Consider the following 25,230-nt stretch of genomic DNA (forward strand, 5'->3'; position numbering starts at 1 on the left):
AGATCATCCCGCTTGCTCATTCATGGGTTATAAAACGTCGACAGACAAAAAGTTATGATCTCTTATTTTGACGGCCGGTAGAAATCATAATCAGGTTTAATTAAAAAAAGCCGTATATTTTAATGAGATGTACTTATTGTTTTTATTAAGATCTAGTTTCTTGAAGTTAATTGTGACGAAACATGTCATTTATGGTAAAATGAGCGAAGTTAACAAATTGATTTTGACAGACGGAAGCGATCATTGCCTAGTCGAAGTAAGTAAGCACAAGCTGATTCACAAAAATATCAAGAGTACGTATCGTTGAAAAGTATTTAATTTGTTGAGATTTTTTCTGGAAGTAAATTGCGGTGACTGCCTCAACGGCTGTAGAAGCCGGCTTTGACGGTTAGATTTTGACAGACGGAATCATTAGTTGCCGAGTCAAGGAAAGCTGATTCAAAGGTGACAGCAAGTACATTTTATACAAGAGATAATGAATGTTTATGGGTCTAAGAAATAAACCCCCACGGAAAAAAACCCAGCTTGATTTTAATAGGAAATAAACCCCCATGGAAATAAACCCCCACGGAAATAAACCCCCAAGGAAAAAAACCCCCATTTTATCATTGAAATAAAGACAATGAGATTAAAATTAAAAGTCAAAACAAAAATTTAAACACGCACGCCTAAAAAAAATCAAATGATTTTTCACGTTCTTCATGACGAAATCACGCTTTAACTTTATAAAATATGCATTTCAGTGCCACCGATGGGATATGAATCAGTCAGTTTTATTTCAAAAGATTTCATATTTAGGCCTCTATAAAAAATAAGGTTCATACTCAAAAAAAGGGGTTAAAAGAGTTGCCACCCCCCGAGAAACCTACCCCTGACTTAAAAATCACTTAAAGAATAGTACTGACTTAGTACCCCTGACTTAAAGAATAGTACCGTCTAAACCACTTTACCAATCTTTCATATTTGTGCTTCCTATGGGCAGTCAATAAGGGACAGTGCTTAAAGGGTTGACAACCCATCCTCCGTGCTATGGTACCTAACCACAGTCATGGTGCCGTCTCTTGCCCTGCGGTGGGGGAGGGGACAACCACCGTTCAGGTAATAGGAAGAGTTTTTGTGGTGGATACAAAAACACCCCGACACAATAATGATGGACTTTGAGTCTGCCTCAAAAAATGCCGCAACGGAAGCATTCCCCAATACTGAAGTTGTTGGATGTTTTTTTTTCATTTCTGTCAATCTCTATATAGAAAAGTGGTTGAGTTGGGCTTCTCCGTCAAATATCGAGAGGACAAAAATTTCAGTTTAAGTATCCGTATGTTTGCAGCACTTGCGTTTTCGCCCCCCCCCCCCCGAACATACTGAATCTTGGTTCAAAACGCTCCAATTATCGCTGCCAGAATTTGAAGCTTGGGATTTTGTTGACTATTTTAAAGAAGTTTATCTCGGTCGCCTAAACAGGAATGGGAGTAGGCGAAAACCACGCTTTCATCTCACAATGTGGAATGTCTATCATCGAACGATTGAGCACCTACCGAGGACCAACAACGCGATAGAAGGTTTTCATAGAGGTTTCGAATCGATGCTGCAAATGAACAAACCCGACGTTTGGAAGTTTTTGGAGGCGATACATAGAAAAAAAGCGCTTCAAGAGTTTACCGTGGCACAACAAAAAGGGGGAAAGCAGATAGTGAAAGAAAATGAAAATCATGGCAGAATAAAACGAATTGTTTGTGCTGCACATGAATATCAACCATTAGATTATTTGCGAGCAATTGCTTCAAACATGTCATTTTGAGAAACTGTTTCAATCTTTTGCTTTTTATCTGTGTAATTGTGTTAGAATCTGTGTAAGTGTATATTTAATTCATTTAATTATTCAATTAATTAATTTTGATTGAGTTTATATCTCTTTGACAGTCAATTGGGGGTTATCTCCCTGGGGGTTTTTTTCCTTGGGGGTTTCTTTCCGTGGGGTTTTTTTCCTATCTAATTTTGGGTGGGGTTTTTTTTCCGTGGGGGTTTTTCTCCGAAACCGATGTTTATAATACTTTCTGGAAGTTATTTTGCTATCTTTACATATATAGATTGACTGATGGTAGCAATGGTTGCCGACTTTATATTTTAAAAAATCATTCTTAAATGTTAAGCCTGCGTCTCAATTAGATGCACTTTTTCTGGAAGTCATTTTTGACTATTATTTCAATTGACCATAAATTGCTAATAATTTGGCTATGAATGGAAAAAAACTTAGACAGACGGCAGCAATCATTGCCTAGTTTATATTAATAAATAGTCAGTTGTTTTCTGGAAGTAACTTGTTGCTATTGTCTCAGCGGATATAAAAATTACAGCAAATGTGGGCAGGTGCGTTTTGGTGATGGCAGCAATTATTGCCAACTTTAATTGAACAAAAATGTTTCTCAAGTGGTCAAGTTCTGCTAATTTAAAATATATTTAATGTGTCTAATAGAGCCACTTGCTGGAACTAAATCACAGCTAGCTACTTTTTTTCAGATCTGGAGGCAAATATTGGTTTCTTTGTCGACAGATTTTGACAAACGGCAGCAATCATTGTCTAGTCTAAGTTGATTAGAAATAATAACTGTACAATTGATATGCTCTTATATCTAATGAGATTTTTCCGGAACTAAATGAAGCTTACATTGACAGTCAGATTTTGACTGACAGAAAAGCTGATTCAGAAGTGCTAATCAGCACGTTTAGGATATATTTAATATCTAATAGCCGCTGTGAATTGATGGAGTTAAGCATTCATTCGCGAATTCAAGGCATCAGTAAGCACGATCAGGGTCAAAAGAGCAAAATGGGAAGAAATGGATAAGCTAATAAAGCTCGGTCTTTAAGTGAGAATGCATTAAGTTAACGAAGTTCATCAGAGCGAATGCTAATTTTTATTAAAAGTCCAAACCGAAGTTTACTAGTTGACTTATGTATGATTTTATGATCTAACAAACTGCTCACCAGATTAGAATCTTATTTTGTGTTTCCTTTTTATTGCGGTTTCAATTTTCATGAACCCCAAGCGGGGGTCAACGGTTATCCTCCGATAATTTGCTGGCTACCTTTACAATAGATCGACTTCCTGGGGTAAATTGTTGCTGATTTGGCGTCTATAGATTTTACTGTCAGCGGTATTCGTTACCGAACCTATTTCGAGGAGGAACCATATACTTAATTGGGTTTTTTGTTCGGTCAACTTTGGCCGATCGATATATTAGTCAAAGAGAGTTGAGACTGGTATCATTAGAAAGCCTGTTCAGCGAAGAATATGGAATTAAAAACATTTTTTTTGATTTACGTATTTTACCGGTTGTTATCGAGGTTTGAAGGTTTGTGAAAAATAGACGGATTTCCGTAGTGTTTATTCCCAGTTTCTGGAACTTTTGTCTATATTTTTGTAAGTTTTGATTAAAATATGTTAAAAATGTTTTACAAAAGTGTTGCTGGTTTGTTTTCTAAAGAGCGAAGGGTGTTGATGAAATTTTTCATTTAGTTTTTTTGGGCCAAATTGTCGCCACATATTTAAAAAAAATCAGCCTTTTTATCAAAAAATAAGCTTCTTTAGTCAACTCAACTTGACACAACTTGTTTCAACTCAAAAGAGGGCTAGTTTACTTCTCTGCTCGCTTTGAAAGTTTTTCTGGGTTTGAAATTTGGCTGGTTTTAAGCTAATATACTTCGATAATTACACAAACATCATTATTTTTTCTTTGATATATGAACTTTTTTGTCAAATTATCTATACCCATTATATACATTGGGCACCGTTGCTTGTTCTTAATGAACGAACAGTAATAGCAAGGTCTGAACGTGGAATTCTAAAATCCAAAAATAATCCAGATTCTAATCAGTGACTGTTTTTTTTCTGAAAAAAATATCAGCTTTTTTATGTTCATCACTGAGCGGAACAATTCACATCAAGGCTCACCATTGACGGGCTCTCTAATTAGCTTCATAAACAATTGCCAGTTAATGTTTCTATATTTTAAGTCAAAAGCTTAGTTTTGTCGTTTTGACTTAAAATATATTGTTTTCAAAATAAACCATAGATTATAGAGTTGTGCCACTATTTTCCGCATATTTTGGTCAACTTCTAGCTTAATTTCTGCGAAGACAGAATGTTTATTCTACTTGGACATTTGCCCATTTTTCAGGTTGTTTTTTTTTGTCACACTACCAAATTATTGATAGTTCACTTATCACTTTGTTGGTGTTCAAAACATAGGCACAATTGATCTGGTAGTTTTAAGGAATAGGTTATGGTTTTTAACGGCTTCAAATCGTTTTCTAGAAACTAATGGAATTTTGTTCCATTTTTGGCTTTGATTGCCTTTCTTCTTATAGCCGTATGAGAATTCCTGAATCATAAGAGGTCTCAATGGCTTTTTATGGTGGAACACATGAGCCTGTTTACTGATTTTAATTGTTAGCTGATTGTTTTCATGACTTAATATAAGTTTTTCAGGAAATGTAAAAGAATTTTTTTAAAATTTTCCGTCTTGTTCTTTTTCGTCTATTTGTTACCTAGTCTCCTTATTTACAGGTCACAGAACGCGTTGCTGGCATAGAAGGAAGGCGAAACTGAGAACATCCAATGTTTTAAGTTAATTGATGATGGGGTTAACGGCATCGACGCTGCTTTTCGAAAAAAAATTTTATTTGTCCGTATTTGACTTTTTTGTAAACGCAGAAAATATTCTGATCAAAAGAGGTCTAAATCGCTTTAGAAGAACAATCGAACCTGTTTTTAATTGCAATTCATAGCTAATGATTTTTTTGACCTTTAAATCAATTTGTTTCGAAAAATACAAACGTTGTTTTTAACTTTGCGTTTTTCTTCTCTGCTTGTTACCTAGTCTCATCATTGAGTGTCACATATCTTTTTATTGGCGTTCAAAAAACGCGCAACCAAGCAATTTCTTTTCTTTGGGAAAACATGCTTATAACCGCTTCGACACCGTTTTCTCGCAAAGATTATTTGGTTTGTTTTTTACTGTATGTTGTTTTTGTAGTCGTATGAAAAAAATCTTAACAATGACGAGACCCATTGTCTTATCTTATGGAGCTCTAATTGATCGTATTACAATGTTTGCAATGATTTGAGTTCATATCTAATTGGTTTCGTTACTTTGGATCTAATTGTTTTCAAAAATTATGAGGCCTAATTTTTAAGTTAGCCGCTTTTGTTGTTTTTTGTCTACTTGTTACCGAATCTCATTAAGGACTGGTTCCATACTTTTTCTAGTTATGAACAATGAACTATGTTTTATCTGACGCTATTTAGACATTGTTATTAAATTTTTCTACAAACAGACATTGAGTTGTGGATGTTATCAATGTTTGTTGTTATTTTTTGATTATGATGTTTGTCTTGTCTCGTATTCTTACTAATGGCAAATATCCTCGGCCCTCTAATGCGGCATTTTTTTAGTCCAGTGAATGATTTGAGTTGTATTCAATTTTTTATTCATACACCAGTTCTTTTTCGGAAAAATACTTGAATTGTTGAAAGTTTTCAATCGCTTCCTCGTTTGGTAGACAGTTAAGCTGAAAATTTGTACAAGCGGGGTCGGACCATTATGTGCGAACGCAAAAAATCGAGCCTCTTGATTGAATCTAGTATTACAACACCAAATTGAAGTAAAGGGCGAGGTGGAGAGCCGACGTTCAGAATAGCCGATTGAAGGAGCCGAAAATTTATTGAAACTATTGGACTGTAATTTAAGATCAATTTTGCAGCCCATTAAATTGCCTTCTGAATAAGACTACAAAATTCTCGTGCAATCACAATGGAGTATACGAGAAATGAAATTTTACCATTTTCTAGCAAAAGAAACTGAAACCCTATTAATAATTAATTATCTTGAATTTATCGCGGGCCATGGCCATGCCTCAGCGGCTCATTGGGCTTGATATCAGGTAATCAAATATCAATTTAGGGTAATCAAAGGCAACTTGTTGATTTTGGCTCTTTTTAAATCAAATCAGGTTGCGGCGCTTTCTAACATCGACTCTTTTACAGGTAATCAAAGAGTGAACGTTTCACATGTTTTGTTTGTTTTAATTAACTTTCATCTGTTTACTCGCTGATGCATTGTTTTATCGAATCGTTTCAGACGTTTGTTCCACGGCGATGGGCGTTGAAATTTCGCCCAAAGTTTCCAGAAAAATTTCTTCCTGTTTTGCCTCTCCGTGAATGCCAGGAAGCAACTCATAAAAGTAGTAAAGTAATGGATGGCCCAAAAATTCATTGTTGCTTTCTGATGTGTCGAGTTTTCTAGTAGCTTCAGCACCCTAGTTCAGTTATCGTGATGGATTCACTTTAGCGCGCTTTGTGTCCTCATTCTTGAGCATTTGTGAATAGCTTAAATAGCACCGGTTACTTCTGCACTTTTATAAAAATTGTATGGGGATTCTTTTAGTGGTTCATTTTCAGCATTAGTTGTAATTTAAGTTATTCAAACATTATTCAAATTTGTCAGCAAATATCTCGCTCTTTAGATGGCTAATGAATACAGTAGTGAACGTTTTTTGGTTGTGATATTGTAACAACGACCTGCATATTTGCCTACTTCGAATATTACCGGTTCTTTAAGCTACGATTTTAATTGAACAAGGAGTCTCGGTAATGTGCACGCTGGCAATGTTCCAACCCCTCTGATCTGATTTCGAAGTGAAACAAGGTGGCTCGTGCGAGTCTGTACGTAGCTTAGTATCCTCCAACATACCTCTCAAGAATGCAAAAACAACTACTTGTTTAAGTCAGAGAAACCGTAGGGAGTATCCGAAAACAACTTCAATTTGAATGGGAGAAAGTTACTTCCGAGGTTGAGGTGCAGACCCAAATTGCTTTATGATCAGACCCAATCGAGCGCACACCCGTGTTTTCCCAGACCGAAATTACAGGGTCTGGACGGAAGTTCGAGCACACTACAGTCTGGACCATGGTCTGGAGTTGGTCTGGTCAGAGGTAAATTTGGTCTGAAAAGTCTGATCTTAGGCGTATTCGAGTGCACTTGAGTCTGATCAAAAACGGTTCGAGCGCAATTGGTCTGATCGGATCTAGCGCAAGTGAGTCTGATCATAAACGGTTCAAGCGCAATTGGGTCTGATCGGAAGCGAATTCGAGCGCAATTGAGTCTGATCATAAACGGTTTGAGCGCAATTGAGTCTGATCATAAACGGTTTGAGCGCAATTGGGTCTGATCGGATCGAGCGCACTTTAGTATGATCATAAACGGTTCAAGCGCAATTGGGTATGATCGGAAGCGAATTCGAGCGCAATTGAGTCTGATCATAAACGGTTTGAGCGCAATTGGGTCTGATCGGATCGCGCGCACTTGAGTCTGATCATAAACGGTTCAAGCGCAATTGGGTATGATCGGAAGCGAATTCGAGCGCAATTGAGTCTGATCATAAACGGTTTGAGCGCAATTTGGGTCTGATCGGATCGAGCGCACTTGAGTCTGATCATAAACGGTTCAAGCACAATTGGGTCTAATCGGAAGCTCATTCGAGCGCAATTGAATCTGATCATAAACGGTTTGAGCGCAGTTGGGTCTGGTCAGCGACCATTTCAAGCGCCTTATTTTCATTTTTTTAACTTTTTTACTGAGAGATGTTGGCTCTGCCAAGAGGCAACAAAAGAGCAGCGTTCTGATCAGAGACTCATAAAATGTCCGATAGCTCTGATCAGAAATAAGGAGTGCAGGCGATAGCAAAGGCCGTTCCCCTTCAGAGGAAATTTTGATTAACTGGGGACCACGATTTTTCTTATGGAAAGCTGTCTAAACTCATCCATTGATTCAGAAATAGACACTCAAGGTATACTAAATAAAATTTGTTCTCAGCAGTTGCGTTTCGTTTTCTTTTGCCATACTTTAGAATTGCTCTTTCCTTAGATGAATTAAAAACTGAAAACATCAGTTTTTATGAAATTAAGAGATTTTTTCAACAGTCAATTTTTTTTTAATCGTCAGTCAAATTCATCAGTCAAATCATCAGTCAAATTTTAGCAAAATTAAGAGATTTTTTCATCAGTCAAATTTTTTGCGATCAGAGTATTTCGAGCGCACTTAAGTTTGACCAGAACTGGTTTCGATCGCGCTTCGGTCTGATCATAAATGGCTGCTCGCGCAACTGGATCTGACCATAAATACTTCGAGCGCAACTGGGTCTGATCATAAACTCTTTGAACACACTTGAGTCTGATTAAAGTCTGGGCAATGGTCTGAGTCTTAGTCTGGACCATGGTCTGATCAGAACTCCTTCGGTCTGAAAAGTCTGATCAGAGACCTTCTGTGTCTGGAAAGTCTGATCAGAGGTAACTTGGGTCTGGAAAGTAATCAGGTTCAGGTTTAATTTCCGTCTGGAAAGTCTGATCAGAGATTATTTTGGTCCGGAAAGTCTGATCACACAAAATTTTGGATCTGGACCTCAACCCGGGTGGTAATGTTTGAACCAAAAAAATCTGCCGTGTTTTTAGGCTGAAAAACCGAAAACTCTCTAACACATTTTAGGATAACACGTGACAAGTGTATGGCAAATTGAGAGGCACAGACACAGATACACCTTACAAACACGCGCATTATACACACTGCGACTAACACGCTAACCTAAACACCAAAAAAAAAATATTGAAAATTTTTTTCTGCGCAATTGATCTTTAATCAAGGTTAATCATCATTCCTTTAGATCTTTGTTTTTTTTGCTAAATCACTAGATAAGAACATTGTGAGGTTGTGTCGGTAGTTCTAAATTTCGCAAATAGTTGAATTAAAATTTTTTGAAATTTTTTGGAAATATTTTTTATTGTTTAACTTTTATGAGCAAAACGAAACAGTTGATCTTAAAATCTCGCAAAATGTGTTAACAGCGAGTTTTTTATTCATAGTTTTAGTTTTGGACATTTTTAAAGCAGCACTTTTTTAAAAAATAAGTATTTTTTTCTGACAATTTTTGCACTCTGCGTCTCTTTGTGTCTTATACTTAAAAGAATAAACTCTCTCTGACTAACACGCACTCTCCTTCTATGTTACTTAAACATAAAACACATACTACAAGCAAACGCGCACACACATACATACATACCCACACACGTGTACGCACTCACAAACATACAATTTCAAACCCCCACATAAAAAAGGATTTGAAAAAATTTTTCGGCAACTTATCCTGACTCGTGTTTCTTCCCCATTCATTTAGGTCTTGTTTGTGTTATCTGTAACACTAGGTGTGGCCTTCTGGAGGCAAAAGTTTTAGTAATTGTAAAATTGACACTAAAATTTAAAGTGGACTTTTGTGAAGTCTTTCCCAAAATTTTTGTCATTTTTGATGTTTCGAGAGCATCACGGGTTATTTCGTTTGCTAAAATCTTGCATATGTTTTACAAGCTGGATTTAAGAAACAAAGTTTTGCTTTTCAACATTTAAAACTGCAATTTGTGGCAAACTTTAAGTAATTCCAATGTGGTAGCATTTAGGATCATTGATTTTCAGTAATTTTTTGTTTTGGCGTTTTCACTCTTCGGACTATTTTTAAAGAGGTAAAAATTTTTAATACATTTTGTGCGAACTAAAAAAGAAAAAAATCCGATTTAATTTTTCAAAATCTTTAATCTTAGATGAGGAGTTTCACAATCAATGAACTATTTAGTTTTTCAATTTACTGAAACGCCAGCAGACTGGACAAGATGAGCTCCAAGGGCAATTTCAAAATACTTTGGTCAAAAAAAACTTTGTTCTAATTAAAAATATATGAGCATTTTTTCAACCTGGCGATCCATAAAATCTCTAATGTCAAATTCCTTTGTATTGCCTTATACTAGAGGAGGTTAATTTGAACGTTCTGCTCTGACATTAAACAAACAATTAAAAAAGATAGGAAAAGAATTTAATCTTTATTTTCAATAATGAATTTCGCCAATTTGAATTAACAATTTTCGTCAAAACTTTATATAGCCTTTTGGTTCAGTAGATTTCTAACTGAAATAAATGCAACGAAGAAGAAGACTCAGCAACTTCCTCATTTCAAATTTGTGTCTTCATGGCATGTCTGGTTGGTTCATAGCATGTCTGGCCGACGAGCAGAGCTTTGCAATCGGCACTTGTCATTTGTGTTCTATGGCTGTGTTATTTTATTGCTGTGTTGATTTTGAAAAATAAAACCGTGGTTTAAGAAATCGCCATCGAATTGTCCAATGTTAGGTTGCCGCTTTCAAGATTTTTTCATTTCGGCAGCTTTTAATATGCTGATATCTTCTCTTTCGGCGGTTTCAATTTCCAAAACATTTTTATCATTACCAAAAACTTTTTTATCTAAGTCTAAAATTGTTTTGGAAACAGGATTTCAGAATTTACTCTGGGTTGTGTTTCACAAAGAAAAGAATGCGGGTGCTTCGATGTTTTTTTTTAAAAAAAAATTTGTTTAATTTTGACTCATTAGAATTGTATTTTTTGTAGTTTTCTGTCGCATAATTAGCAAAAATAATCTAGCCCTTTCAAAAGTCAATTTTTTTACTGTTCGAGTTCGATGTTTGAGCAAATGGCTACAAATGATTGAGCAGCCTCAATTTTGTAAGGTGCAATCATTGAAACCTATTTTTCAGCCGTTAAGCCCCAGAATCAATGACACAGTTTCGAGGATTTTTTTTGCGACCATTAAGTTTATATCATTTGCCCATTTTGAGTGTGGCTTGACATTAGTTCATGTTAATCGCGTTTCGAATGACCGTTTTCTATGAATAAATGTCCTGTTTCTAACTATATAATTGCTGTAAGTTGATGTTACCTGCTAAGAATTGGGTCACGGTGCCTTGGAAACTGCTGGGGGTATGTATTGAAGAGTACGTGTTTGTTTTACAAATCAAAGTTTTCCGTATCCAGAAGATTCCAGTAACAATTAAATTTGACAAGTTTTTGGTCTGAAACTAGTTGAAGGCCAGACGTTTTGTCAGCAAACAGTTAAGATATTGTAAAAATCATTTGGTTCAAATTGAAGCTATTCACAAATTAAGTTGCGTTTTTGTTTCTTTTTCTCACCTATTTTAATCGCTAACCAATCAGGATGCGTTGTTTAAATCATCACATTATTTGCTTGTCGGAGAATCAAACTCGTACACCTACAACATGAAGCTTGTAAAGTTATGTTTATTTGTTATTTACCTCTGGCTTTTTGGTCAGCCGTCTTCTTCATTCATTGTTACGGCGGATAGATTATGGCTTCAATTTTACGGCTACAATATTTTCTGAGCAATAAGCTCTAATGTACAAAAAAATTTTTGAACTAGTTCAAATTAATTGTGCGCTTCGTTTTCCGGCCGTGCCGTGCCAACATGCATCTCAGTTTAGAACGTTTTTACGCTTAAAAGACCTCCAGAAACGCAATGAGTGAACTAGATTTTGATAAATGAGAATTTTTAATAACCGAAATTTTGGGGTCCAAGTCAAGGTAATTTTTTTTAAACGAAAATGGCAAAAAATGTTCCATCATTCAGGAATAGTAAAAATTTCAGAATCTTCATTTGGAAAAGTTTGATACTGCTTGGCGGTTTACGGAATTTTTTTGTGGGATGAGATTTGGTTATACATATGATAAGAATATTTTCTCACGCTCAAGACGATATTGGATAAGCCCTCAGTGGTTTTGTTTTCTTCCAAGTTTTATAAAATTATTTTGTTTCATTAGATAGAGTAATTTATCCGGATTTTATTTTTTTGCGAGCTGATTTAAATCATTTTTTATTTACTTCTAATACCGATACCAAAGCTTGGTTTTTCAATACTTTGAACTCCAAAAATATCTACAATTTCAGTGGTCCTAATTTTTATCAAATTTGGAAATATTGAATATTGTGTAAATTAAGGGGTAGACTTTAACTAAAACAGTTGGACTTCAAGATGTTAATACTTTTTAATAGCCGCCCTCATCTTCTCAGCCGGCTATTATAGCGCTCTTTTTTTTACTTCGTCGAACAAAAAATGGTCGCTTTACCTCATTTGGCCGCTTTTTCAACATTTTGCGTGAAATATTTTTGACTTCTTTAGGCTGGTTTCTCTCTTCTCTCATTCTGCTAAAAGTGATTTTGGACAACAGTTGCTCAGCAAAGCAATTCAAAATGAACAGAGTCAGTATAAAAAATTGAAGTCAGAAACAGAAACGGGATAAACCCAAAACGCCCAATTTTAGATGTCCGCTATTTGAACGTCGTTCCTATTAGTCTTAGTTACCATCTCTAATGCTAATTGGTATTGATATTAGCCCCTGTAGCCTCTCTCTAAGAAACTGAAGTATTTTCAACTACGAAATGCCATCAAAATCGGACTTAAAAATGTTTTTGTACAAAAATCTTTTTTTAGATATATTCTATTCTTTCAATCCCAATCATGCTTATTGGAATCAACGGCGGCTATTTTTGGGCAATTTGTCGAGAATGTTCAAGATATGAGTCATTTTGTACTCTATTCTCAATTTTTTGAAATCTTGAAATATTTTGCTTTCATTGACTGAAAGATTTTTTTGTTAATTTTACTTCGCATATATCAATTGATTGTTCTAATCCCCTATAAAAGAGGGTTGGCAGACATACTGTGGCGTAGTCCCTTTAGCGAGGTGTCGCTATGGAGTTTTTCTACTTTTATTGCGGTTTTTAATCAGTATTTGGCTAAGTTTTTCCAAGGGCGGGGTACAAGGTAAAAATGTTCGGATTTCTGAACTTCCTAAGTTAATTTCTAAGTTAATAGGAGTGCCTGATACAAGACACTCAAGAGAGGTGCACTAGGAGAAGGAACTGAATTTATACAATTTGACTGCGTGTAGTATTCCTTTTCTATTTTTGTCAACCAATCAACAGCTAAAGCGTGATACTAGGGCTCTCTAGAAAAAGGCGGAAGCCGGTGAGCTAGCCCGGGACCTCCTGATTCACACTAAAAGGTTTTGTGTACTGCGCTACGGGTGCTCTATAGGTTAAGATTTTTTGGTAAGAACCTGCTGGGAGCAATTCATCATAAAAATGAAATTTTATAAGTTTTGTTTTGGTTTTCATGGTTTCTGTTTTTAGTTTCATCTGTTCTCCTGGAGTTCATTTTGGAATCCCGAATTTCTTTTCTGTCTCATTGGCTCCAGTGGGGTTTCTTTGGTTGGTAGTATGCGTATAGTTGATGCCCTTCATCTCTTCTTCGGAGGGCTTTTGAAAATCTTTTTGTTTCGCTTGAATGGGAAGAAAATTGAATTAATTGAATTATATTTGGTGGGTTGGTGAAAGAAACAGAGGGAGGGATTGTGCGAAAATGGTATCGCGGTATTGGCGCCGCTCTGTTCTATTTCCTATTGATAATGATTGTTGTATTGCATCAAAAACGAGCTTTGATGGAGCTCTGAAAAACCTTTATTTATAAAAGGGGATTATTAGATTTAAAGATTACTGCATGGGAACACTTATATCTAAATTATAGGCAACAAGATGTGTGAGGGGATTACTAGAACAAGGTAATTGTATTAAAACCAAAACGGTGGTTTTGGAAACAAATTTAAAATATAGTTTCCTGTAGGAAAATTAATTATTGTGAAAAGAAATTCTTGATCAATTACTGTTTGTTGGCGGTGCGAAACAAATGTTTGCCCTGGTTGCGTCATTTGCAGTGCTAAAATGAGTGGAACAATGCATTTGAGTGGTGATTACTAACTGCTCTACTGTTACAAAGTTTACAGCATTGGTTATTTTGTTATGGTAGAAGCATCTATTAAGAAATATTTTGTTGAAGTGGAATGCAAGCGATACAACTAAACGGGAGCAAACGTATAAAAAGAAAACTTTTAAATACAATTCAATGAAAATAATTACAGATAGAGGATACGATTTTGGCATGCAAACTTCCTACGTGTTGGCTCACGAATTGATTAATTCGTAGTTTCCCCTCTAAGGTTTCTTCTAGTGTGTTCATGACGAACGACTACACGTAGATATAATTAATGAATTCGCGTTCAAACCTGACTCTTTCTGGAGGGAGGTTGACTGCCTTCGTCGACGTATTCTAAGAATATTGATATCGTGCAGTCTTCTCGGACTATAAAGTCGTCAGAGACGGCAAATTTGACATCGTTTCGACTAGGGCTTCCATGGTACACATGAAAATACTTCGGTTCTTCCAAAACTGTTGGTAAGTGGCCATTATCCGGATTCGGAAATCTCCAACTGTAACTCATGATTTTTTTAGGTGACTTTGGTAGCTAATAGGTAGAGGTTGATTGATTGTCAGGTTAACCAGATAGAAAAAGGTTAAGTGAGATAAAGTGGGTATGATAAAGATAAACAAAGATTGATATTTGGAGCAGAATTAGAGCCTTTTATTTCTTTTTCGTGAAAGACGAAGTTTCCTTAGGCGTAATACTGATTCATTCTGAGTTTCTGTTTATTGTCGCACAGGAGCGTGATTAAAAGTTGACGTTTATTCATTTTGTGATTTTTTCCAAGGTGGCTTAGGGAATTAAATGATTTCGATGGTGAATGTTTTCTTCAGTCAATCAGCGTGAGGCGATTGTTTTTCAAATAGGAGGAATAAGATTGGGTTGACGCTGCAGGGAAACAATTTTTTTTGTGCAGCACTAACTATGCAAAAGTTCAAAATTTAATTTAATTTCAACAATGCCGGCTGTACATTTTTGAACTTTTTGTTTGGTGTGGGATGCTAACCGATACGTAAAACTGTAATCTACAACAGTGTGGTCTTTTGGTAGCAGTGCTGAAACTACAAGTGGCAAAGTTTTTGCTGAGCCACTTGTATCACACTTTAGCTTTTGATTGGTTGATAAAATAGAATATGGAAAAATACTACACGCAATAAAATTGTATAATTTTACTGCAGTAAAATTTTGAAATTTACCTTTTTGCTACGGGTACTGCTGACGTTGACTGTTTTGGTCGGTTTTCAAAGGTAATTTGTCGTGGCCTGTTTATCGTGCTCAAAGTTCTCTCTACCGTAGTTGTTGAAGTTTTGCTGGCTTGAGAATGCGGGAAATTTTTGGTTTTGTGATTGTGATACTTGCATTGATGCGATTCCTGCAGTCATAATGTTTCCTAGAGCTTGTACAACTGCTGGATTGCTTGATGCATTAAGTGCGTTAAATGCTGTGGTGTGCGATGGTTCTGAATGTATTTTGTCGATTCGAACTCTTCTTTTGATTATTGCGCACAGCTCGTTGACTTCAATTTTGTCATTTTCTTTCAGAAGAACCTTCTTGTTTGAATGGCATGCCCTGTATAAATTGCTTCCTGATTCTTCGTTGGCTTTCGTGCGATCTAAGCCGGCGTCATCGTCGTCGTCGTCTACTTTTGCAAGATTTGCGAGCCGTTGTAGGTCAGTGAGAAAATCGTCCGGTTGTTCTTTTGTTCGTACTCGTAATTTCTTGTTTGATCTGGCCCTGCATAGCGGTTGCGTAGCTCTCGTGAGTTTTCCAGGTCGTTTCGCGTAGCTTCTGGCTGCGGGAGAAAAAAAAGTTATGTGAATTCTCATCAAGATGTAGGTGAAGGTATCGTGCTCGTTGGTGATGGGCTTCAGGTATTCTTGATACGGCAATGCTGGCTCAAAGCAGGCCTTCAAATTGGTCCCAATTTTCATTTGGTGATCCAGAGAAACGTCGCAGGTGATCATGAGGAGGGCTTGGTTCTGTCATTGGTTTTATTTTGCTTTCTTGTTTGTGTGTCAGAAAAGTTAATTTAAAAAAATGTTGTAAGAAATTGTTCTTCGTAGGCTGTTTTCAAAAAGCATTGGGTGGTTTGGTTGGAAACTTAAAGGAACTTACTGTTGTTCGGTTGAGGTTTTGGGGCATGTTGTTGTTGAAGCCAGTTGAATTCCATGTAAAGATTGCTAAGTTGCACAGTGGTTGTGTTCCGGAGTAAATGAATTGAACTTGTTCTGAGTTGTCGTCGAATGTGACGTTAACTTGAATGCCGGTGGGTGATGGCCATAGAGTTCAATTCTTGCAATTCGGCTATTTATATTTAGTAGAATTTACTATGAGTGTTAGAATTTTAATTGAGTCAGAGGGAGGGTTTTTGTTGTGTAAAAGTATGTTGAGATTTTATCTATGCAAAAATGTTCCGAATCTCTGTCGCCATTTTGGCCCATCGGTATCTTTTGTGGAGGAATACAAAAATACCATTTTTTGTATTCCCCCAATTTTTTCTTTAGTTTTCATGCGTCGTTTTAATTGTGCTGAAAATGCTGATTAAGTGCTGTTATTAAGTGCTGACAATGCTGATTAAGCGAAAATCTGAAATAAGCGCATATGGATATATCATATATCAAGTGTTCGCGACATTATGTGCCCAAGAAGAGCCAAAGAGCATAGAATTCAGTAATCATTGCATATAGGCTAAAAATGTTTTGAAAGAAACAAAATTGAATTTTAAATTTTTTTTCTTATCATACAAAAAAAATTGGCCGCCTTTTGCCACTGCTCAACAGAAGACGCATATGATCTGCCAGATCTTAGTTTTATTAGAAAAACTTAAAGGATTTGACCATTTCTTCTTGCGATAAGAAAAGTAAGTCCAAAACTGTATAATTAAACTACTTTGAAATTACCGTTGCTAATTATGGTTCGGCTAACTATTTTATCTTCTCTTGAAAACTCATTGCATGTAATTAGTTTTATAGGCCGAATTAAATTTTTAGAAGATGCCCAACTTTTAAATTGATTTTCAAGCAAACGCAACCTATTGAATCCCTTACAAATCTTGTTATCTTGTCTGTAAGTTAACTATTATATCTATGCTTGCCAAATAATTGTTTCTCTCGCCGGAAATCAACTGACTGTTTCCTGTTTTGAAGGTACTTTTTCGTGAGCTGTATTTTCATATCTCAGCAAAAATGATTTTCGAGAAGTGTTGTTTATTTTTGTCGCTGGTCTTAGTTCCCTTTATTTAAGCTTTGTGGAACAAAGCTCACTGAACTTGTTCAGTGAACATGTATACTGGATATATTTTGAGGCGATGAACCCATGTTAAAGATAAAATATACTTATGATTTCATAAACTGTCGATCAGAATGTTCATTCTTTGTTCAGTTGGGCATTTAGCAACTTCTGGATGACTGTAGTAACTGTAAGATATTGACCCGAAGGTGAAATTGATTACCTTTTTTGATCTTAGTCTGTCTCCCTTTTGTTATCAAGTTTTGACTAGTGTCCGGTTAAAAACAGCTAAATTTGAGTATTAATGGCTCTGAAGCAAAGTTTGTAGCAACTAGTTTGACCTGTTCGTCTTTTTTAATTGATTATTTTTCTATTTTTTTTTGTTTTTGGTCTACCCGATTTGACCCTTCCACCTCAGAAACTGGATGATGCGGTGAAGCCCGACGGTATTAAGTCACTATGTCGTTTGTTTATAACTTTACAGATCCCTAATTATACGATGCACAAAACTGCTAAGGTGTTATGATGTCATATGGTACAAAGAAATACTTTAGTAGTTGACCCCCCGCCCCCTCCCTTTAACTAAGTAGGCTAGCCAACCCAAGCTCAAGCTGATTACAGCTAAAGCCACCCCCACAGAAGTCTTTTGACAGTCATTCGTCAGATGCTAGTCCGCCTTGTTAGTATGGCTGACTTCGAATGCCGGAACACTTTGACAAAGTTATTTGGAAAAGGGCTATGCTTTTTAATGTACGTTTTAGAATTGCGCGACATTTTATCACCCGGAAGTGCACAATGAATGCCCCTGTTGCAGCTCATCTGATTGTAGGGAGGAGAAGGCAATCGAAGTGGGACACACGTTCATTCTGGGAAAAAAGTATTCACATGTGTTCAACTGTATTGCAAAGGGAGAAGGGTTTTGATAAATTTTTAAGAGAGCTGACACAATAGCACTTCAACTTTTTAGTAAAAACACCATTTTTTTAATAGCCGCGAAGGGATAGCGGCTATTATTGGGGACATCGTGGTTTTTTTACGACTCGAAGAAGAGTATTGGCTTTCTTAAGGTTTTTTGTACCGGAAGTACTATTCGTTCAGACGCTTTTTTTGACCTAAAAGCAAAAGTGAGTAAAATTGCCGCATGAACTAATTTTTTCTGAGCACGAGAAGTTTTTTTTGATCAGTCGCTGCGTTTGATGAATGACTTTTTGACTTCGAAAAGTAGTTTTTGACTGAATGGGACATATAGATAGACCTTTTTTGCTTGTAATTTGGTTTTTTTGTTGAAATAATTTTTATTCGATGCTATGTTGAAACGTAAACCTCAGAAATTTATACCACAATGTTTTGCAGAGACTGCAAGTGCGTTTCAACTTCAAAATTGGCAGATATTTTTTGATTTTTCAGTTAATTTTTGGCTTTTTTCTTATTAATTTATTCCTTTTTGGATCTCTCAGCCGTCTTTTTTTTTGTGTCAAAATTCAGTTAATATGGCAACTTCTCTTTGATAATTCATATACTCATCGCCTCTTTCTACGTCGATGTAGTTCTGTTTTATAAAATTGTACATATGCTAATCCGATTTTGGTAGTTTTCTTTCGAATTTTTGTGAGTTTCTTTTTTGTATTTTGGTTTTAATTGCTAGAAATAGTCTTTTTGTGCAACAGGAGGGACTTTAATTTCGTTTCAATAAAATTTCAATCATTTTTTGGCGTCAAGTTTTTTGAAAACAGTTAGTTTTTGCAAAATATTTGAATGTTTCGTATTTTTGAATTCTGCGTTTTTATTTCGTTTTGTTCAGGGGAATGGATCTTTGTCTCAGATGGCTCATTGTCTTTTCTATGTCTCAAATGCTGAACAATAAATTGTATTCGGTTTTCTTGATTTTTTAAATTTGATTTTACTTTCAGAAATCAAGAATGTCTTTTTGTCACGGTGATTCTTACCTTGTGTCTATGTTCTTCACATTCTAGGTTGTATCATTCTAGCTTTGTGTCCTGACACCTACCTTTATGTTCGTTATTTTGATTTTTTCAGTTGTTAAAAAATTGAGTGAGCAGCTTTTTCTTAGATTTTTGTCATTTTTTTGGTTTGCAATTAATTTGATTCAACATAAAGCAGTACTGAGAGTTTGCAAGCAAGCTTTTTCCAGAAGTTCCACTTTTGTCAATTTATTGCAATTTTCTCCCGTCTTTCGTGTTGTTTTTAAACGATTTTTGCCTTTGAATATCATTCTGTTGCTTATGTATTTTCTATGATTAATTTAATTTTTGCATTAGTATTTAATCATGATGTCTAGCATATATACAACAAGAAAGAGGTATGTGTTGTTTTTGTCTTAATTGCAGTGATTAGAAATGTAATTGTAGTTGTTTTCTGACTGTTAATTTTGAGCTTTCTTTTTTGAAAGTTTTAACTTAGCTTCCAAGATTATTATCTGCCCTTTGCTTTCGCGAATTTTTTTAAATTTAGAATCTTGAATTATTTGAAAGCAATTGATAGCCCTGTCAGCTTTTTCAGCCTATCATTATTTTGACCATCCTAATTGTTTCGGAATTTTCAATATAAAATTTTTGCGGCATTTTGTTTCTTGGAGACAGTGGTTTGGTTTAAATTTAACCAATTTTTGTATCAGACCTCGGGAGGTAGTGAGTTAATGGTTTAATAGGAGAGATAATGGCTTCAACTGCAATTAAATTTCTCTTGTGAGGTTTTGACGCTTCTAGTCGCTTCCGGAATTCTTCCGGCTATGTTTTTTAATTCGTCGTATCCCTCGATGATTCTTAAGACCTGACTTCTTGGAATTGACTTTTCAATGACTTCAGTGACGTATATTGGTTTGCAGTTAAAATTTGTGTGCTCAACGTCATTTCTGCTTTTAGGTCAATTGCGTGACACTTCTAAGCTCACTTATGGAACTTTAATTTTTATGAACATTCACTAGTTAAAGAACAATAGTGTGCATCTAAGTAGTACCAAATTTATATGCCCCAATTTTTGAGTATTAGTCTTGAGTTTTTGATTTCGAAAATCAATTTTGATAAAGCTCTTTTAGGGCTTTTTCTTTATAGACTGTATGTGTCATAAAATTGACAGTCTGAATCTATTCCAAAAAGTCTGGTGGTCTATTAAAGGACTGGTGGTTGATCTGTCTATCTTATTAATAGCCGCGCTCATCTTCCCAGCCGGCTATTTTAGCGCTCCTATTCTTTTTTTACTTCGTCGAATTTTTTTTCGCTTTACCATTTTGCCGCTTTTTCGACATTTTGAGTGAAATCTTTTTGACTTCTCTAGGCTAGTTTCTCTCTTCTCTCATTCTGCTAAAAGTGAGTTTGAACATCAGTTGCTGAAGAAAGCAATTCAAAATGAACAGAATCAGTATAAAAAATTGAAGTCAGAAGTAGAAACGGGATAAACCCATAAAGCCCAATTTTAGATGCCCGCTATTTGAACGTCGTTCCTTTATGTCTGAGTTACCATCTCTTATGCTTATTGGTATTGATAGTAGTCCATGTAGCCTCTCTCTAAGGAACAGAAATATGTTCAACTACGAAATGCCTTCAAAATAAATCGGACTTAAAAAATGTTTTTGTACAAATTTTTTTTTTTTCAATATCTTCTATTCTTTCAATCCCAATCATGCTTATTGGAATCAACGGCGGCTATTTTCCGGCAATCTGCCGGGTATGTTTTCTTAAGTTACTTCAATTCATGGAAGGCTACAAGCGTCTGTCGTGGCTATTTTCCGGAAATCTGCCAGCTGCTTGTTGATAGAAAATAGTGAGAAATTGTTTTTCGACAAAATTCGACTTCGCGAATTATAGCATGAATTATTTGCTGCGTAATAACAGTTTTCGATGCTTCATTCAAGACTTATTTCTTTATTAATAGCCGCCCTCATCTTCTCAGCCGGCTATTATAGCGCTCCTATTTTTTTTTTACTTCGTCGAATAAAAAAATGTTTCGCTTTACCTCATTTTGCCGCTTTTTCAACATTTTGCGTGATATCTTTTTGACTTCTCTAGGCTAGTTTCTCTCTTCTTTCATTCTGCTAAAAGTGATTTTGAACATCAGTTGCTCAGCAAAGCAATTCAAAATGAACAGAGTCAGTATAAAAAATTGAAGTCAGAAGTAGAAACGGGATAAACCCATAAAGCCTAATTTTAGATGCCCGCTATTTGAACGTCGTTCCTATAAGTCTTAGTTACCATCTCTAATGCTTAATGGTATTGATAGTAGCCCCTGTGGCCTCTCTCTAAGAAACAGAAGTACGTTATGTTCAACTACGAAATGCCATCAAAATAAATCGGACTTAAAAAATATTTTTGTACAAAAATCTTTTTTTTCAATATATTCTATTCGTTCAATCCCAATCATGCTTATTGGAATCAACGGCGGCTATTTTCTGGCAATCTGCCGGGTATGTTCTTCATTGGTTTCGATTGTCTTATATACTCAACTAATTTTGCAATCTATGTAGGAAACACTGATTCAGGTGATTGAATAAGGCGATGGAAACGAATAAGCTGATGAAAAGTGCTTGATGAAATGCGCTGACGCACTCATTTCATTGACAAATTATGTAAAAGCTTTATAAAAAAGGGAGAAGTTTAAAACTTAAGCTCAGAGCTGAATGTTTCTGTTAAAAAAATTGCGATCAAAATTTTGATCAGAAGTCTGGAAATCAGTTTTGCAGCTGTTTTTTGATAAATAAAAATAATCATTTCAATATGTCGATTCAAAACTCTCCTTGAAGGATGCAAAGGATCTTGGCCAGAATTACGTAGTTGAAATGGGATGTTATGGTCTGGGTCTGAGCAGAATTTTGGCTGCATACATAGAGAGCTTTTTCAACTCGCGTTCAGGAGCAAATGTGAACGAAAGTGGAAGTTCTAAAAAGGATGCCAACTTCAATTTGAACGATCCCTCAGATTTTTACTGGCACCCCAACTTAGCGCCTTACAAGGTGTCTATGATTCTACCTAAAACAGGAAATAAAGAGGAAGCTAAATCCGATGAACTGGTTTCAAGGCTCAACGATCTAAGTGATTACTCAATAAATGAACTGATAATCGATGATCGAGATATTTTAATCGGAAAAAAACTAACTGATGCGAAGTTTATGGGTACTCCGTACATTATGGTACTGGGGAGATCACTCACTGACACGGAACCCAAAATCGAATTGATTGACCGAGTGAATGGTAAAACCGACTATATTGATGATGCTGATTTTCTATCGTATTTGACCAAACTGCTTTAGATTTGTTTTATACTGCGTGCAAATTGCTGTCATAATTTACGTTCTCAAAACAGTTCTTTTTAGTGTGAAAGTCTTTGTTGTAAAGTACCGGTTCGTGTTATGTTTAGTATATGCTTGGTGATCTTTGACTTTCTGAACATAATGTCTGGAGTAGATACTTCTTAATTACAGTTGTTTTCCTTTGTCAACTAACGCAATTATCATTTTAATTACAGGGAATGGCGATTGCGTTCTGTTTTTGGTGTGCATAGGCTGACAGCTTAAAGGATGATAACACTGTTTTTCAAAAAAACTGAATTTTGTAGCTTGTTGTTGGGTATCACTCGCTATCGTATTTCATCTTGTTCCTGTTGTGTGTTTTAGATATTTTTTTAAACATCTTCGTCATCGTATATCAAATACACAAGTTATAAAACAAACATAGAGCAGATGTATACATTTGCTTTTATGGTTAAATATGTATCACTGCGAATAAATAAGCAACTTAAAGATAAATAAAAATATTTCACAGAGTGGTAGATATCTATATGGAATATGGATATCTATAAGGACAATGCATTTAGCAATTAATGCTAGTGAGAAACGGGACGTTACACTTACACTACCCGACTTGAAGAAAAATTTTCATAGGAAAATTTTTTGAAAACATTTTACTGTCAGAAGAAACAGGTTACCATTTATTTATTTATTTATTTATTTTTTGGAGCCACCCAAAGTTTTCTCTTTTCTTGAACATTTTAAATCGCCTTGGAGTAAAAATAATGACTATTAGAACTAACTCTGAGTTTGGCCTGAGATATCAACATTGCTCATACGGTCAGCATGGCTTGATGATTTTTTTGACGGCTGTAGACTGATGTGAGAGATTTCGAACGCTGTTTGTCAGAGAAGGTCGTCTCTTCCACTTGTGGTGCTGTTGGAGTTTGCGGTCCTTTTTTGTTTTATTGCTGATGTTGTATCAAATTAGCTTCCGGGGCTTCTTGGTCTATTCCATTTAGTTGGTTTTCAGTTATTACCATTGATATATTTTGCCACTTGCTTGAGTTCTTCAGGTGTTCATGATGATTGGGAGTTGTTGTTGCAACAACTGGTTTCAAATTTATCTTCACTCCGCCGAATTTTAAAAAATCGTGACGTGATTTTTTTTAAAAAATGCTGAAGCGGTGGTAAAAATACATCACTAATGTATGCGGAAGTGGGTTTCCGATATAAACAATTAAAGTAAGGGTAAGAGACAGCTTAAGTGGAACGTAGTCTTGCAGTTTTTTGATAAGGGTTGGTTTTAAAAGTTGCATATTATGTGCTATTGGTTCAGCAATTATTTATTTGCGCAGAGTTAAAATTTGATGACTGCTTTTCCAATTCCCCTTTTACATCTTGAATCAGTACGATACTCGCTTCTGCTTTGGGAGTTGAAATACGGCAATTTGGAAATGTCTGGTAATGTTGCAATGAGATGTTCCAAAGGTTACTGGCAAGGTTACTGTTATCGTAGCTGCTGGTATTTGGTTGCAGTGTTGTAAGTCGCGTCTGATTTTGATGTTTTTACTGATCAGTTGGGTACCACATTCTAATGTAATTATGCATCGCATCCTCGCCTTTCTTGTTTGTCAGGAATGTTATCATTTCGTATGATGTACTCCCGTAAGGTAAAGGCATCCGATGCGGATTTTATCAGACATATGCCATAACCAAAGTATGTTGCCTGCCCTGATGTTGGGAGCCTTATGCGTTATGTATCACAAACTGGCATAGCCGTCACTGTATTGTGAAAGTATAATGTTGCTAGACATGAAGACTGTGCTAAGTGGGTTTGATAGTTTGATGGAAAATTTTATAACGACTTGATGCTAAACATTTTTCATACCGTTCGTCCGTTAGTACGGCTGTTTCCATTGAATCGTCTGAGACTGCTAGGTTTGGTCACTCTGTAACCTACTGGAGAGCTTCAGTGCTGTTGCGTTGTGGCATTGGGATTAAGTGCGCTCTGTAGACATTGAAAACTGTCTGGCTGAAGCCAAGGGTATTGATAGTGGTAAAAGAACGCCTTCATCGAGTTTTGAGAGTTCTCGTGACAGTTTAGCATCGTAATACGACAAGATACCCGGCAAGGGTTTTGCCAATGTAAGCCGATCAGAGGCATGTTTTTGGCTATCATGGACGGAATCTAAAATTTTTAGTAATGAATTCCGTGGTACTAAAGACATTGGCAACCGTTTGCTTAGCAGAATCGGAATTGAATTTAGTAAATTGATGCGGAATGTATGTAGTGCTGACCTGTAGTTTTTATATCTGAGTAGAGGACGTTAAGCAGTGCAGCCACGTTATCAAAATTGAAATTAAATTGTTGGTTAGAAAAAAGCAATTCGTTACAATCGCGAAGTATGTGAATGTTTCCTTCAAAGATTTCAAATTGTTTTTCAACGATTGTCCAGTTCTGGTTTTGATTATTTTGCATTTCGGTTTGGGTTTTCTGTTTTTCTCCCAGCTCATTCATAATCAAGAAAAGGTTTGTCAGAACAGATGCGTACTGGTTGAGGCGATCTATGTTTGCGGCATTTTCGCGACCGTGATTTTGGCAGAGACCAAAACGTCCTGTTAGTCCGCAATGTCTCCCTCCAAGAAGTACTCCTCCACCAAATAGTCCGATCCCTGCCATTACAGCTGCTGCAACAGGGGCGCCGCGTTTCACTCTAGTTTTTCGTTCTTGGTATAAAAATGCAGCACTTTTGGTTCGTATTTGATCACCCTCATGAGTTGCTTCTTCGACTTCTTGGTTAATTTTAACTAGAAGCCAGTCAAGGTTAAACGCGACTGTTGATGTGTTGAAATTAAAATTAATGAGGGGGCACATAATTGAAGGATTTTCCCACATTTTTTTTCAATTTTTCAAGCGTTTTTTGTATTTGGTGTCGCGATGTGAAGTTATAAATCGGGAAAGATAGTGAAAGTTCCACATTTATAATTTTCTCCGATAATAGAACTCTAATCTCTTCATTGAATATAACTCCGCGGGATAAATAATCAACTTG

General features: G+C 35.9%; 1 protein-coding gene across 1 annotated transcript in view; it reads left to right on the top strand.

Annotated features, from left to right (window-relative positions):
* Positions 1-22,251, top strand: part of LOC142357547 (putative proline--tRNA ligase, mitochondrial) — a 67,184-nt gene extending 44,933 nt beyond the window's left edge. The window contains exons 6-7 of the mRNA XM_075409146.1: positions 17,697-17,840; positions 21,689-22,251. Coding sequence (XP_075265261.1) covers positions 17,697-17,840; positions 21,689-22,198 — 654 coding nt within the window. The 3' untranslated portion in view covers positions 22,199-22,251. The remainder of the gene's footprint in view (positions 1-17,696; positions 17,841-21,688) is intronic.
* The last annotated feature ends 2,979 nt before the right edge of the window (positions 22,252-25,230 follow it).

The sequence above is a fragment of the Convolutriloba macropyga genome, chromosome 2 (genome assembly GCF_964194025.1).
Source record: "Convolutriloba macropyga chromosome 2, txConMacr16.3, whole genome shotgun sequence".
Taxonomy (NCBI): Eukaryota; Metazoa; Xenacoelomorpha; order Acoela; family Convolutidae; genus Convolutriloba; species Convolutriloba macropyga.